Source organism: Castor canadensis, chromosome 7 (genome assembly GCF_047511655.1).
Source record: "Castor canadensis chromosome 7, mCasCan1.hap1v2, whole genome shotgun sequence".
Lineage (NCBI taxonomy): Eukaryota > Metazoa > Chordata > Mammalia > Rodentia > Castoridae > Castor > Castor canadensis.
In genome coordinates this window covers 59,826,394-59,842,826 of record NC_133392.1, presented here as the reverse complement: position 1 = coordinate 59,842,826, position 16,433 = coordinate 59,826,394, and the positions used below count along the sequence as shown (strand labels likewise).

The 16,433-nt window shown below is 35.2% G+C and overlaps 1 protein-coding gene across 1 annotated transcript in view; it reads right to left on the bottom strand.

Moving 5' to 3' along the window:
• Positions 1–1,436: 1,436 nt before the first annotated feature.
• Vps26a (VPS26 retromer complex component A) overlaps positions 1,437–16,433 on the bottom strand; it is a 30,080-nt gene continuing 15,083 nt past the window's right edge. The window contains exons 3-9 of the mRNA XM_074079036.1: positions 11,510–11,585; positions 10,272–10,428; positions 9,088–9,252; positions 6,905–7,011; positions 5,921–5,989; positions 4,210–4,352; positions 1,437–3,116 (exon numbers count right to left, since the gene is read on the bottom strand). Coding sequence (XP_073935137.1) covers positions 3,003–3,116; positions 4,210–4,352; positions 5,921–5,989; positions 6,905–7,011; positions 9,088–9,252; positions 10,272–10,428; positions 11,510–11,585 — 831 coding nt within the window. The 3' untranslated portion in view covers positions 1,437–3,002. The remainder of the gene's footprint in view (positions 3,117–4,209; positions 4,353–5,920; positions 5,990–6,904; positions 7,012–9,087; positions 9,253–10,271; positions 10,429–11,509; positions 11,586–16,433) is intronic.

Genomic DNA, 16,433 nt, shown 5'->3' with positions numbered 1-16,433 from the left:
CACAAACGTGAAAAGAAAAAAAATTTTGACTAAACCTTATTTTCCTAGAGATTATAAAACTAAAAATGCCATCCTTTAAAAAAATCTGGGTGATGTTCTTATACGTAAGAACCGAATGCACCTCAGCATTCGAATAGAGGAAATGGACCACGTTGTCTAGGGGGCGTTACCAGGTCCCCAAAAGAAAGCAAAATGGAGCAAAGTGGGATCATGTGGGTGCTATCTGTACAATTTCCACAAGCACACCTGACGGGTACTCCTCCTAAATGTGGGGTACCTAAAATGCCCATTTTTCCCCATTCCGCCTATTAACATGGTATGTAATCCCCAAACTAAACCAACTCCTTTTGAGCCACATTTTTATGAGCTCTTACAGATGTGATTAAATTGGGCTGATTCACTTGCATGGTTTTTGTCAAGTCAGTTCACAGGCTCCAATCACTCAGTACAAGAAAAGGTTTTCTTTCGTAACTATACGGAAACAAGAAAACTTCATTAGCGAAATAACAATTTAAGTGGTTTAGATCAGTGGGTTGATTTTTTCTTAATGCTAATGTCCCACCTCCTGAGATTCTGATTTTGTCTGGATGGGGCCTGAACTGGTTATTTTTAAAAACTCTTGATATGATTCAGTCATGCAGCCAGGGTTGAAAGCCACTGGGCTAGATTCTGCACTCTGTTAGAAACACAAATTCTTCAGTTTATTGTATCTAACTAGCCAACTTTTTTTCCTTCCTGTAGTACTTGGGGTCAAACCCAGGGCTTTGTACATGCTAGGCTATACATACCACTGTTCCCTATCTGGCCAACTTTTGACTCAAATTAACAAATACTGAATTCAAATTTTTATTTTTCAAATTGATTATACAACAAAGTCTCAAGCTAGTAAGCATCTTATATGTGATGATGTTTTAAGCTAATTTAAAACATTATGTACTTTAAACTAAAACTTGTACTATTTATAAAAACTCACTGTGTCACTATTGTAGCTTCCTAAATTATGAGCAATCTTCAACAATAAAGCCTTAAAAGTGAGAAGACATTTGAGAATAAAACTTTTTTTTTTTTTTTAGTGGGACTGGGGTTTGTACTCAGGACTTCACACTTGCAAATCAGGCATTCTACCACTTGAACCACACCTCCAGACCTGCCAGTTCTTTTTGTGTGTATGTCTTGGGTATTTTCAAGATAGGATCTTGTGAACTATTTGCCTAGGACTGGCTTTGAACCTCAATCCTCCTGAGCTCTGCCTCCCAAGCAGCTAGGATTACAGCCCAGCTATGTTGGGTATTTTCGACCGAGTCTTGAACTATTTGCCTATGCTGGCTTCAAACCACAGTCCTCCTGACTGTACCTCTTGAGTAGCTAGGATTACAGGAATGAGGCACCTGCAAATGGCTGAGAATAAACCTATATTAATCAAATAGCAAGCTGAATTTCTGTTTCAAATTCTTTATTATACATCATGGTTGCACAATTTGAGGCTAGTTAAATACAATTGCTTTTCAAAATCTCTTTTGAGTGTTTTCTAGATTACTACATGCAAGTGACCTTGAAAATATTTGGCATTTTTAAAATTTGAAACTCTGAACAGGCACTTACATGAAGGAAAACATTATCATTTATAGATATACACATTTAAAACAGATGCTCCAGTTCCTGGTACCTGGAACCTTTGGCCAGTAAAGAAGTTGGTTACTATTTTATCAAAGTGCCACAGTAGTAAAACAGGTTTAAAGAAATGTAATTTGCATTATTTAGCTTACTCGTAAGGTAAAGTTAACTGACAAAACTTGCACTGAAGTGTATTAAAAAATACTGGTACAAAAATCAATGAACCATAAGTGAAAGACTTTCCCACATAGTAGGCTTCATTCTGGTTCCCACAGTCCATGTTTAGTGTATGTGCAGTCAGACCCTAGGTGAAGGAGTGGATGACTACAGCCTTCTTTTTTTATAGACATTGAACAAATTAATTTAGTGTTTAAAAAATAAAATAGAGTGGGTGAAGTTTAAATGTGATTTTGAACTAGCCAAAGTTCTAGCTGGCAAACATGAAATTGTCCAGGTTTAGATAACTACATATGCTTCATAGGTCCCCGAGTCTACCATTCCCAAATTTTCTACCGAAAACAATACATCTGAAAAGTCAAGAAAATGGTATTTGCATACAGGTGGCAAAAAAATTTCTAAAATAAAAAAATACACATTTCAAAGTATTTATGGAAAAATTATAGTTTTAGTAAGTTTTAAAATGCCAACATGTGTCACCTCCACAGTGTAACATATATGGTGGTACCGCTGGGAAGTAGTAGCAAAATGCTTACTTTAAGATGGGGGTGAAAAAGAGGGCTACAATGACATGCCACATGATCCCTTGGGGAACAAAATTTAATATGCCATAGAAGATTTGAAAGAGGAATCCATGAAATGGTAGACACAGAAACACCTACAGTGAAACACTCCATATACATTTCTGAAATGCATATGTAAAAAAATACAATTCTCAAAACTATTGCAAAGGCATGTTTTAAATCTCTGCAGGATGTAAGGGCCACTCAGGTTTTCTAATTTTATCTGAACACAAATATTTAATTTTTTGCATGTAGAGAGTAAGAGGTAATCATTAGCATGAAAAAAGAAGATATACAATCAACATTATGCAGAAAGAAAGCAAAATTACAAATACCAGCCTCCTTACATGAAAATCTTTAATGTTTATGCTGCTGCATATCTGAGTGCTTATCAGTGTGCAGTTAAAAAAAAAAAAAAGGCAGCTTAAGAAATCTCCAGTGTTTCAAAGAAAGCACTTTTTAAAATGTATATACATGAAGAACATTTATACTATAAAATAAATGCAGCACTGTAAGATAAAGGAAGACTATTATATATGGAATTTTGGCCTTCCCCCTGCCCCCTACACGCTGCAATCATCTTTAACCTGCTGAACTTAATCTCAAAGATTACAGTTTTTTGTTTTTTCTTATTTTCTCCTATTCAGTTCACATTTCAGGCTGTTCAGCAGATGCCTGTGAGTCTGGAGATTCAAATCGCTGGTGAAAGTTTGTTCTCTGTTTCCTCAGTTTTTCAGGAGCTTTTCTCCACAAAATAATCTCCTAGAAAAACAAATGTCAGATATTAATACTCTCCATTATGCCCTAAATTTTACCATGGAAGTACTGACTGCAACTTCAATTTTAGCCAAACAAAATTAAATTCCTCTTACAAAAGCCTTCATCTTTCCTGACTGACCCACTTTCTCCCAATTCGAATCTTGAACTGCCCCTCTGCCTCTCTAATCCACCCACCAGAACCATGCACAGCACCAAAGCAATCCAATCTGATACACAGTCCTAGCTTTTATTGCCCTTGTCACTTCAATCTTAGATACTGAACCTACTTCCTGGCAATTGGCTCTTGCCTGAGACCCTTTTCTGATTTATCCTTCATATCACTACCCGATTAATCTTACAAACATTGCCTGGATTGCTCTTTAGTAGTTCTCAGTGCTTCCAGAATAAGTCTCCAAACACTCAGGGCCCTCCATAACTTTAATCTATTTTTCCAACACTACTGCCCTTCCTAGACACTTCTTCCCTAAACTGAATTACTCTCTGTCTCCAAAAAAACTTGGCTTACATCTTCACCTATATAGTCTTCAAATCCCTCTTACTCTGCCTATGTAACTCTTATCCTAATCAATTGATCCTGAAATCTCCCCTCTTCTAAATTCCTAACATAATTACATAACTTGCTTTAAGGTGTGATTGGTTTTCTAGATTTTTTTAATTTTTTGGTTTTTGTTTTTAAACCAACATCAGAATTTAAACATCAAATGAGTGCCGATGGGAAGTAATAACTTCTTGGGAGGCAGAGATCAGGAAGATCATGGTTCAAAGCCAACATGGACAAATAGTTCACAAGACCCTATCTCAAAAATACCCTACACAAAACAGGGCTGGTGGAGCAGCTCAAGCAGTAGAGTGCCTGCCTAGCAAGTATAAGATCCTGAGTTCAAACCCCAGTACTGCAAATAAAAAGCAAAACCAGAAGAGATCTATCACAACACCTACTTCTTTATTATACCCTCAGTGTTTTTACTTAAGAAACCCCCACTCACTCAGTTCAATAAAGCTTAGAAAAGGGAGTGCTTCCTAAGTGTTTATAGATCTGCCAGGGAACAAAAGACCAGCCTGGGTAGCAACGTACCTGTTGTTTGAAGTACCTTCTGTCTTCCTCATCAACAAGCACTAGATTCAAAAAATACCTTACTGAAAATTTTTTGTTCACATCTCTCATTGTTGGAGTTGGGTCATATCCTGCTAAAAACAGTCTTATTGGAATGGATTCACCTGAAAGAAAGGCAACATCCATTTAATTCTAGGAGTAAGCAGTAGAGTAGACACCAAGGCTTCAGTTCCTCATGAGATACAACTTAACAGAGGGTTTCTCAGACTGCTTCTATTAACATTTTGAGTCAGATGATTCACTGTGGAAAGGTCCTATGCACTTAAAACAGCATCCCTTTCTTCTACCCACTAGATGCCAGTAGCATTCCCCCAAGTGTGGTAGCCCAAAATTTGTCCAGATGATATCTTGGGGAGTTGCCCCTAGATGAGAACCACTGCTCCTAAGCTAGAATGCCCGGACCAAGCTGTGTGACCTTGCCTGGTGTGACTTAACGACTATGTTTCAAGTTTCTCATCTGTGAAATTGGGAGTAACAATAATATTTGAATTTGTAAGGATTATGTTCATGGATAAAGCTTAAAACAGTACCAGCAGGTTAAGTACTGTCTATACGTAGTTTGCTGTTTTCTGCTTTCATGAAGTTTACTGTAATTTCATCATGTACATAGTCTTAATTAACTAATTCATCCAAAGCAACATACATACAAAATGGTGACATGCCTTCATTCCCAAAAAGATTGCTGTTCAGATTCTCATGCTTTCTATTTTCCTAAGATGGGTGACTATTTCCATTTTCTCTCTTTCTTTTTCTTTATTTTGAGATAAGGTTTCATTATGTAGCCCTGGCCTCCCAAGCTGGGATTTTCAGGTGTGTCCCACCACCCCCAGCCATGCATGTTCCCTTTTAGTATTAAATATTTAATTTTTTTCATGCACATCTTTTTATTGAAAGATATAAAAACTATCAATTCTAAAAGAAGCTTGTGGCTGCTACACTCTTACTAACTAATACTGCATAACACAAGAGTACATATACATGGGTCTTGGGAGTCAGGCCTGGCTCAAACTTCACCTCTGTAATGATTAGCTCTATCACCTTCATCAAGTTTGTTTTTACCCTCTTTGCACTTTAATTTCATCTGTAAAATAAAGGATAAAAGCACCTAACTTGAAAAACAGCCAGGAGCTATAACACCAAAACCTGCAATGTCTCTTCTAAAACTAGCCCGCAATAAATGGTATCAACTTTTTGGAGTATTACTACCAAAGTGAGAAAAATACAGAGACATAAATTTAAAATAATACTGGCTTCATTGCCTCAAACACTAAAGATTAGTAATGAAACTACTTATTTTCTTGGGGCTACCAGGACACCAAAATCCCATAGAAATTAATGCTCAGCCATTCTGCACTTTATGGTCAGAATGCAAAAAGAAAATAGAGATAAACTATTTTGACAGAAGACAAACATTACAAATTCATAACCAGAGAAGAGATACACAAAACTAAGTTCTAAATTTAAACTGAATGACATATTCAGCCTTATTTCAGACTACAAAGTACTGTCAAAGTCTTCTCAGCAACTATACAAAGATGATTTTAAAAACCATCATTATAAGCATAGTTTAAGAATTTGTAAATATTTTCATGCTGAATGAATACTCACAAAGTAAACTGCCAGGAACACTGCCATCTGCACTACACAAAAGTAGTAAATGAAAGTGGGTTACCTTTAACTGGTGCACCATCCATTATTTCGTATTTGGCAATTGTTTCTGTTTCTGTTGTGGTACTGGGTCCTAGTAAAATAACGTAAATCACGTCAACTGAAATATTTCCAACCTTAAACTTTGTCCTATTTTCCAACTATGTTATTTTTGTACTATTTTATCTTCCTATTTTGTAAAAAATGTTCAGTCATTCTGTTCTGCCTTGATACTTAACATCCTCATCACTCAACTAAATATTTCACTCCCTCATTTCCAAAGGTAAGATACAGGGGAGGTTGGGGGGAGGTGGCACAAACAATGCACATACATGTAAGTAAATGTAAAAACCATAATATAAGGAGAAAGAAAAAAAAAAAGGTAAGATACAGTTCAGAAAAAATCATCTTCACATAGTTCCTTCTATCATTTCTAGTATCTGCTAAAACAAACTAGCAGCTTCTGAGATAAATAATTGCAAGCAGGTGTTCTTCTGCATCTCCCGAACTGTCTTTTTGTGGAGTTAATTTGAACACAGATAAAACTTCAAACTGAATACTTAAAATACATAATTTTGGGATCCACTCTGTTAAAAATTATTTGGATTCACACATTTAAAAAGTAAAGTCAATAGTACCCTTAAGTTAAAAAAAAAAACTATAGCAAGGGCTGGGGGTATAGCTCTGTGGCAGAGCACTTGCTGGGCTCATAACCGAATGGAAATATATATATATATATATTTATAGATGTTTATAATTATGACTAGCAATTACAAATTCTCTCTCCCTCTCTCAACACAAAGAGCTGGCAGAGTGGCTCAAGTGGTGAAGTGCCTGCCTAGCAAGCATAAAGTCCTCAGTTCAAATCCCAGTATCATAAAAAAAAAAATTACTTAGTTACTTAAAACCAGCAATATTAAGTATCAAAGTTAGTGTGTAGCTATCAAATATTTTAAGATTTCTAAAATGTCAACTGAAAGTATTTTAATTCAAACACTCTTCAACTTACCAATTCCTGTGATCTCTTTTTTGATCAGTTGTAACTCCATGTGTTGTATTTTTATTCTTACTAATAAAAAGTAAATTTTTCCAACAATCACATCCTTTAAATGATACCTATTGGGAAAGAATATATCCTACTTACTAAACAACAGTTTCAACACAATCACAAAGGAGGAATAGGTCATGAAAGGCTTTAATAGGTATCTTTAGGATAATAGATATTTTTAAATACATTTGGGGAGAGGTTTTTTTTTTTTGGGTCTTTTCTTTTTTGGTGCTGGGATCGAACCCAGGGCCTGACGCATGCTAGGCAAGCGCTGTACCACCGAGCTACATCCCAGCCCTTAAAATACTATTTGACTACTCATTATTCAAATATGGAATCAAACTTTTACTTGCCTATCAATATATCTTGGAGGAAATCAGTAACCTAATTAATTAGTCCTACTTAGGACTTAAGTTTCAGGAAGGCTAAGCACATAACTGGAATGAAAATTTAAAATTTTTATGCTGTAAATATTTATTTCAAACATTAAATGCTCTACCCAAAAGTTTAGTGTCATTAGTATTTAAGTGCTAGAACAGAGCAACTAACATTTATCATCTGGCCACAGAGATTAACAGGGGCCATACCTCCACAGTTTGAATTGGTATAATATCTAATAGCCAAAGACCATTCAAAAGCACTTTAAAATCATGTGGCAACAAATGTGGGAATCCCCTACAATACCCAGAGGACTTTTTTTTTTTTTTTTTTGATGGTGCTGGGGTTTGAACTCAGGACCTTGTGCTTGCTAGGTAGGCACTCTACCACTTGAGCCATGCCTCCAGCCCCCTAGAGGACTTTTTAACCTCCTTCCAAGATTGTATTAATAAATTCTTAGGATGTTATTGAGATTCAATTACATAAATCTGAAAGGAGGCTTCAGTAACAAGTTTTTAGGTCCTAAACTGTGTGGCAGTTTTATCAACAATAAAATTTAAGCTTCTGAAAGGCATGTGTATCAAACTTCCAATGATATAAACTTGGGAGTGACAACTTACAAAAAAAAAAAATCACATAACAGAAGAATGTGAGGGATAAAACGATGCCAATTGTTTCTTCAACAAATTAATTTTAAAAAATGGGAGATCACCTATAAAATTAACATAGATTTGAGTCAAAAAAACAAATGTGATATATTGGAAAATCTCTTTGTTTGGATACTGATCTGAACCATGTGAAAAAAAGATATAAGATGATTAGTGATATGTGAATACTGGCTAGATAGATGAAGATATTAAGGAGTTATTATGGTTCTATTATGTATGATACATAATCTTACGAACTAAATTATATGTCTGGAATTTGGTTCACTATCGACCTATATGGGAAGTGTGGGAGATGAATACAGATAAAACAAATGTGACCATGTGCTGACAACTGATGGAGCACGCATCTGGTGGTACATGCCTATAATCCCAGCACTGTAAGGCTGAGGCAGAAGGATCAGGAGTTTGAAGCCAGACTGAGATACACAGCAAAGCCCTGTCTCATAAAACAAAACAAAACACCACTGTTGAAACTTGGTAATGAGTACATGAAGATTTTACTGTTCAATACCCTGGTAATTAGTGTACTTTGGTATATGTTTGGAATCTCACATAATAGAGGTTTTAAAAGGCATTAAGAAAATAAAATATAAGCCCACTCTGTAAAAACACAAATAGGAACATTTATATTTTCCCACTTTCCCCTGAAAAGATATAGAGAGCATATTAATAGTGGCTAAATGGTAAAGGTAAAAATGTGATATTTTCATTTCCTTTCATCTTTTTTTAACGTCCTCCAAAATGTCAGTAACTAAAATGTATTGCTCAGGTAGTAAAAAACAAAAAGGATTTTTGATTAGTTTGAAAGAGATAAAATGATGTCAAGCCAGTAATAATTTTACAAACATAATGGGACTGGCTGCCTTCTGAGATGGTGAGACCCTCTACATGAAGTGTTCAGAGACTCATCAGGAATAGAATATGAAAAAATTTTGGTCTGAGTTGGAAGCCAAACTCCTGAAGCTTCAACTCAGAGATTTTATTGGTCTTGTTAACATCAGATTAATGTCAACTCTATCCTTATTTTAATCAATCTACAAGACCTGGAAAGCTTAATTTTAAATTGTCCCCCAACATTTATCTGTGAAAGGTACTCACTTTGATTTGTTATATTCAAACTCTATATGTAGACAATCTTCAATGCCCACTTCCATCTTAATAGAGTTATTAACATCAGGATAGGTGGCAAGTTGATGAACAATAAGATCATACTCTTTCACCATGTCTGTAAGTCTTCGCACTATTGTCACCTTAAGAAAATACCTACAAAATTAATGAAGATGAGGTAAATAAGCAAACATAAAGTCAGCATTCAACTTTGGGATTACGTTAGTTCATTTACCTCATGAAGGAGTTCTAGTTCTTTGGGGTTTTGATGCTGGGAATTAAATGAACCCAAGGCCTCATGCAGAGAGTAAGCATGTGCTACACCCCTAGACTATACCCCTAGCCTTTTTTTTTTTTTTTTAAAAAGTCCCCCAAATTAAAAAACAAAAAGCACAAAGCTCAATTTTAAGAGTATTTTTCAGATGAGTTTGTAGGGCTATCATCAAGCCTACTAGGGAAAACTTGTCCATATCACTCTTTTGTTTTTGGCAATATGAGGGTCTGAACTCAGGGTCTTGCACTTAATAGGGCAGGTACTTTTTCACTCGAGCCACGTCCCCAGTCATAACATAGGTTTTGATGCTGTTGTTGTTTTGTTTTTTAAATACGTCCCTATCTAGTCAAGGCAATAATGTTTAGCATATGGGTTGTCAAATCCAGTACCGGATGGATGATGACAAATTAAACGGCGAAAGCAGGATCCTGGACCTGATGATTCAGATTAGTATCTTCATTACTCTAGTCTCTGAGATATGCATGGCTTCCTGCATAAAGACTTGGTGAAGGAGCTCTGCCACTTCAGTCCTGCCATTTGCTCCTTGCTCCTTTGTTCGCTTCTATAGGTGAAGATCACTTCTTAACCTTACACTGAATGAGATTTGTTAGGAAGCCAATGGATTTGGAGAGTAAATCAGTTTACGTGACAAATGAGTACCTAACATATTAGCCATACAACAGAAGTGTATAACTAAAACTTTCTGTGATGGGGTGCTCTGAATGTATCATGTTAGAAAGCCCTTATTACTTCAGATCAACATTAGCCAGACAAAATATGTGACAGAATGTTTTAAATCTTAAGTCTTCCAGTACAGAATTACAAGTTCAAATAAGACATCAACAGTAGCCATTACTGGTGTTGAGTCTGCTTACAATTTCTAATATACATTCATTCATACCTCAAGCGGACATTGGCACCGATGTAAGATTCATATGGCTTTTCAACTTGCATAAATTCAAAATCATAACTTCTGCTCTGAGTCAGTTCTCCAGGTAAAGCTAGTTCTTTCACTAGGTTTACAAATTCGTGAGTATTACTTTTGTCATTGAAAAGTTCTAAGAAATTTAAAAAAGCAAAAAGACCAGTTAAATTTTATATCTATTTCAATAAAACCCAAACTTCTATCTTAAAACAAAAAATTTTACCAAAAGAACTAGGTGGATTTGTCTCTAATAAACCAGAGCTATGATTTGAATTTTATTATCATTATTATGTTCCACTTAGGCATAAATAAACTTAAGAAGCTAGCACAATGAAAATTTGTACTAGAAACGAGTTCATTCTTTTCATGTAATATGGCCTCTCCCAATCTGAAGCTGTTTGACACATTACCACCAATAAATTGATAATTCTCTTTAAAACAATCCTGCTTTGTGTTTTATTAGACAGATACATTACCTTGATAAAACAATGCACTAAAGAATAAAACTATAGCTAATTACTATAACTTGCCCCTCAAGTAAAAGCTCACCTAAAACAGATATGTAAACAAATATCCACCTGTTATAATTTTGATACTTTCAAAATGTATGGTAAAACTTAGCTAGATTTTAAACCTAGCTATGAAGACATACTTTCTTTTCTCTTTTCTTAATCTGAGGTACCAAAAGATTTATATAGTTTAACTCCCTACTAAGTCACAAATGTCTCTGAAATATATGTATGAAAATGTACACAATTTGATCTAAGTCAAGAAGAAATTGCTTCTTTCCTTTTTACATGGAATTTTCTATTGACAGGTGAGTCTAGCTACAGGAACACACTAGGTCAGGAAGACAAATGGCATGAGTAATTAGAAACTGAAAGATGAAGGTGAGGCTGGTAATTGTTAAGACTGATGAAAAATGTAGGCAGATGGAAATTTCAGAGTCAATTAATTTACTTTATTTTTCAAGACTGGTAGTTTACGTAACTCTTTCATTTTCAGTAATGAAATCCAATTAGGGCAGAATGAGTCAAATATTTAATACAATTAAAAGAAACATGATTTAACATATTATTAAATCCCCTCTTTTATTATGCAAAATCAATCCCTTTCTTCCATAAAGTTAAGTTTTAATTCAATTATTCAACTGCCAAATCCAACACTCATCAAACTCAGTTATCAAAGGAAAAAAATACTATTTTAAAACTCACCAATTTGACCTACAAATTCAATTCTAATTCCTTGGTGCTCTAGCCTCTTTCCAGGTTGTTTAAAGGCTAGGTTTACCTGCCAAAACATGAAATTATAAGAGATGTTAACAGTCCTTTGAGTGGGCCTGCTAGATTCCTTCCAGATGAATATAATACACAAGTATTTCAGGTATTCATTTCTGAAATATAAGACACCACCACATACCTAGGATGTCCTTATAGCACCAGAGAAGGTATAATTTATTCATACAAAATCATTAATGAACCTATTACACATATGATTAAAACATCAGCTTTATTAGGAAGGAGTCCCTCATAGCTGGAAAAATACAAGAATACTCAAACGAAAACCTTCAGCTATTCACATATGTTTTATGGTCAAATAATGAAACAATTCTACAACTAATAATATCATTTTAATGTGAAGTAGTCACTAATTTCACGAACTGACCTAGCCAGGCCCTGGTGGCTCACACCTTAACCCTAGCTACTCAGGAGGCAGAGATCATCAGTGGAATATCTCAAAAAGCCCCATCACAACAAAGGGCTGCTGGAGTGGCTCAAGGTACAGGTTCTGAGTTCAAACTGCACTACAGCAGAAAACACACAAACACACACACACACACACATCTTAACATTTAAATTTTGGATATAATTTATTTTGCATACTCTTAAAATAAATACATAATTTCAAACCTTTCACATACCTGCCAAGTGGGAACCTTAAACATAAATTTTAATTTGAAAAGTATCTGCATAGTACGTAAAACTCCAAATGTTTACGGATTAGCTAACAACAAATCCTTTCTCTTCCAAAAAAAAATAAATAAATAAAGCCTCCAAGTTTCTTTTCTTAGGTTGGGGATCAAACCCAGGGCTTTGCACGTGCAAAGCACAGGCTATTCCACTGAGCTACATCTTTAGCCAGCAGGTTCCTTTTCTATAGCAAATACTGGTAATGACTCTGAAAAGCTTTTCTTCAATGCTTCTCAAAAGGTGATTGAAATCAGGGACCAAGAACAACAGAGGTCCAATTACTTTTGCCTATAAAATATTCATTCTTCTGCACCTGAATCTTGAAACCAATGTTAGTTACTTGCTTCAGAAGAAGTAAATTGTGGTATATCATATGATGGAATATTAAAAGTTTAAAAATAACAGCTTTTAATGATGTGGGAAGATGTGCATGATATGTTATATGAAGGAAGCATGATCAAATTGTAGACAAGTATAAAGCCAATTAGATAATCCGAAACTACAAAAAGAAAATATTCTTATTAGCAGTTGCTTCTGGAATTAATGATTATAGGTAATTTTGTTTTCTTCTTTGTAGATTTTTTCTTTTAGCTATTTCTTCCTTTTATTTCCAGTTTGTGTTCAATGCAAATCAACCCCAAAACATGAGAAGTTAGTATGAATCATAGCATAAACTCACAAATATAACATACAATCCAATAGATGTACAGCTTTCAGGTATGAAGCAAAAGGAAGTTATTCAAACACACAGCAACTTCAGATCTGTGTGATCTGGCTACTCCTGTGTGTATTTCTAAAGATGGAAAAAAAATGACTCTGGTTTATCAAAACTACTATGGTCATATTAGATTTAGATACTGGAACATGTAAGCATCAATGTGTGACCATGTAAGCAAAAGATTTTTTCAGAAGTCTATTTTTTTGGCAGTACTGGGGTTTGAACTCAGGGCCTCACACTTGCTAGGCAGGCGCTGTACTACCTGAGCCACTCTGCCAGCCAAGAAGTGTTTATTTTTTTTTAAAGGTTTCTTCGTATCAAGACAGTTGTAAAAGATCTATTACATAATCAAGCCCACTTTTAGGCTTAGGACCAGGTTCTAACTATCTAAAAATATTAATGAAAACAGAAAGTATTCAAATGTGGCTATTTTGGTATCCAGTGTTTTAGTATTTATAGGAGTATTCATTTTTGTGGATTTAATACAGGTTAGGTTCTAGGCTTTACTTCCCAATGCTTGATTTACAGTTTTGGCTCCTTAACATATTTACCTTTCTAATTTCAAGATTTGTAATTTTGACTTCAAAATAGACCATATTTTAAATTGTGAAAAGTACCCACACATACAGATATAAAAAGTAGCAATTTCAAATTAGTTGAGGCCAATAATTCTACTTGTTGGAATCACTTTAGCTAAATGAATCTGGTGTTCTTGTTGAATGATGCAGTTGATAAGAAATGCCTACCATCTGATTTTGTAAGGATAAGATTACTCATGATGATTGGATTTGGGGGTGGAGTCTAATCCATCATTTTCCTGGCATATGTCAATTACTACAGTCAAATACAGTCCAAACACCAGTACTACAAAGAAAAAAAAAAAAGGTCAAATTCATGTCAAATCCAAAGCCACAGAGGACTGAAAGAGTTCCTTACAAGAGAGTAGTGATAGCTTAACAATGTGAAACTTTAAAGTATCTCACATTAAATTAGTGCTGTTGAAACAATACATTGTGGATTTACAGTAATACCTGATAGTTCCTTCTCATATACACAGAAATACAATCAGGAAGCTTTTATATTAACTGTTTCCTGGCCTTATAAATTTAATGAACCAAATGAAAACTGGATCTTCCTCCTGTCCTTATCTCTTTCTCTCTTTTTTTTTTTTTTTTTGGTGGTACTGGAGTTTGAACTCAGGCCCTCACCCTTGCTAGGTTTGCACTCTACCACTTCAGCCACTCTGCCAGCTCCTGTCCTTATCAGATAAAATCTATTCTCGTTTTTAAGGTAGAATGTTAAGTATCCGTATTCCTTAAGTCACGTTCAAGGAAACTGTGATCATCTTCAGCTCGCACATCAAACGCCAGCAGATTCAATGTTTGCATTCATCATCTGTCAAATTCTTCAATCAAATTTGGAATTCTTAAAGGTTTCTGTGTCAAGAAAATAAGGTGTGAGACTTGATGCAGACCTGTTTCTTCCGTGCCACACTCGACTTCTAGTTGCCACATGCATTGGGTTTAGAATATGAGCAAGTACAGACATTTCTCAGTCCAAGTCTCTAATCTTTGTAAAGACAGAAAAAGCTGGTTGCCAATGGCTCACACATGTAATCTTAGCAACTTGGGAGGCTGAGAGAGGGAGGATCATGGCTTGAGGCCAGACGAGGCAAATAGTTTTCAAGACCCATCTCCAAAATAACCAGGACAAAATGGACTGAAGGCATGGCTCAAAAGCAACAAAGCACCTGCTTTGCAAGTCCAAAGCCTGAGTTCAAACCCCCGTCTCACTCACACACACACACACACACACACACACACACACACACACACACACACAAAATCTATTTGGCATTACTTTGAGAATGGCTTAACATGCTATGTCTGATTTTTTTAATTTATGTTCTTAAAAGAACATTATGAAACCACATTAAAATAAAAATGCCTATCTACCCAGTTTTTTTAACTGAACTGCCTGAACTATGAAAATTTTTTGATCTCCCACTGATGTTAAAATACAGTTGCTTTTAATGCCTAATGCAATCGACTCTGCAATGTGAAGGTTTCCAGAATTAGAAGGCATAATTAAACATCTTTGTTTAAAAGCTGTTATGCAAGGGAGCATAAAAAAGTAACTGAAACCATAATGGTGAACTGGACCAAATAATTGTATTATCTTCTCCTTACATACACATGCACAGATCACTTTTCATAACCAAGAATAAGCTGGAAACATCGTGCTCCATTACCCCTAAAACTTTCATGTACAGTCTAAGAAAATGGGCATTGTCTTATGTAGTCACATTAAAATTATCACAATCAAGAAAGTTAAAATTCCATAATCTATATTCAAATTCTGTCAGTTGTCCCAATAATGTACCTTATGGACTTTTTCCCACTTGTCTAGGATCCAAGCTAGGCACACATCACATGTAGTTGTGGTATCTCTACAGTACTCTTTAATCTGTAACATTCCTCAGTCTCTGCTTTTTATTTTGTTCTTTTCTTTTTTGAGACAAGATTCTCTATATGTAGCTCAGACTGCCCTTGAACTTGTGATCTTCCTGCCTCATATTCCTCAGTGCTGAGATCACAGGTGTGTACCACCACACCCAGCCTAATCATTGTCTTTCTTGACATTGATTTTTTTTTTAATAAGTTGATTACTTTGTAAAGTGTCACTTAATTTGGGTTTGTCTGATGTTTTACCCCAATTAGATATAGCTTATGTATTCTTTGCAAGAATACTACAGAAGTGAAGTTGTACTCTTCCCAATGTGTCGTATTAGGAAGCACATGATGCTAGAGCCTACAATAGTGGGGATGTTATCTCTCATCACATGGTTACGGTCATCTACCTGATTTCTCCAATTTAAAGATACTATTTCTTCCTTATAAGTTATTAATAAGTAACTTATGTGGAAACACTACACATGCTTAAAAGGTCATGAAAACTGAATGTAGGGAAATCCTATCTGTACGTAAAACATCTGCCCTACTCCAATAAACCAATCTCAAATCTCATACTTCAGCATATGATATTCTATGGATGTCTCAAATGCTCCCGTCTTTGAGATTTATTTAAGAAATGAAATTCTATATTGTGTATAGTCAATGTACTATACGCCATTTATAGTGTTAATTAAGAGATGCCAAATGTCAGTACACTTGTTGCTATATATTCTGAGTATCTAAGATCATGTTTGCAGGTGCCACCAGAAGTACACGGTCCATTATCCATGTTGATTAACGAAATTAGAAAAATATTCCTTGCTTAAACAGGTAAATATAAACTCCCATGATCTGAGACTAAACATACCCCTTTGTTCACAGGGAACAGATACACAGTTCAGTGTATATCTGTCAGTATACACTGACTGCCTGGCATTCGTATCATTACTTCAAAGTATTTTACTGACCACAGAGCAATCTAGTCCCTTTCTCAAGA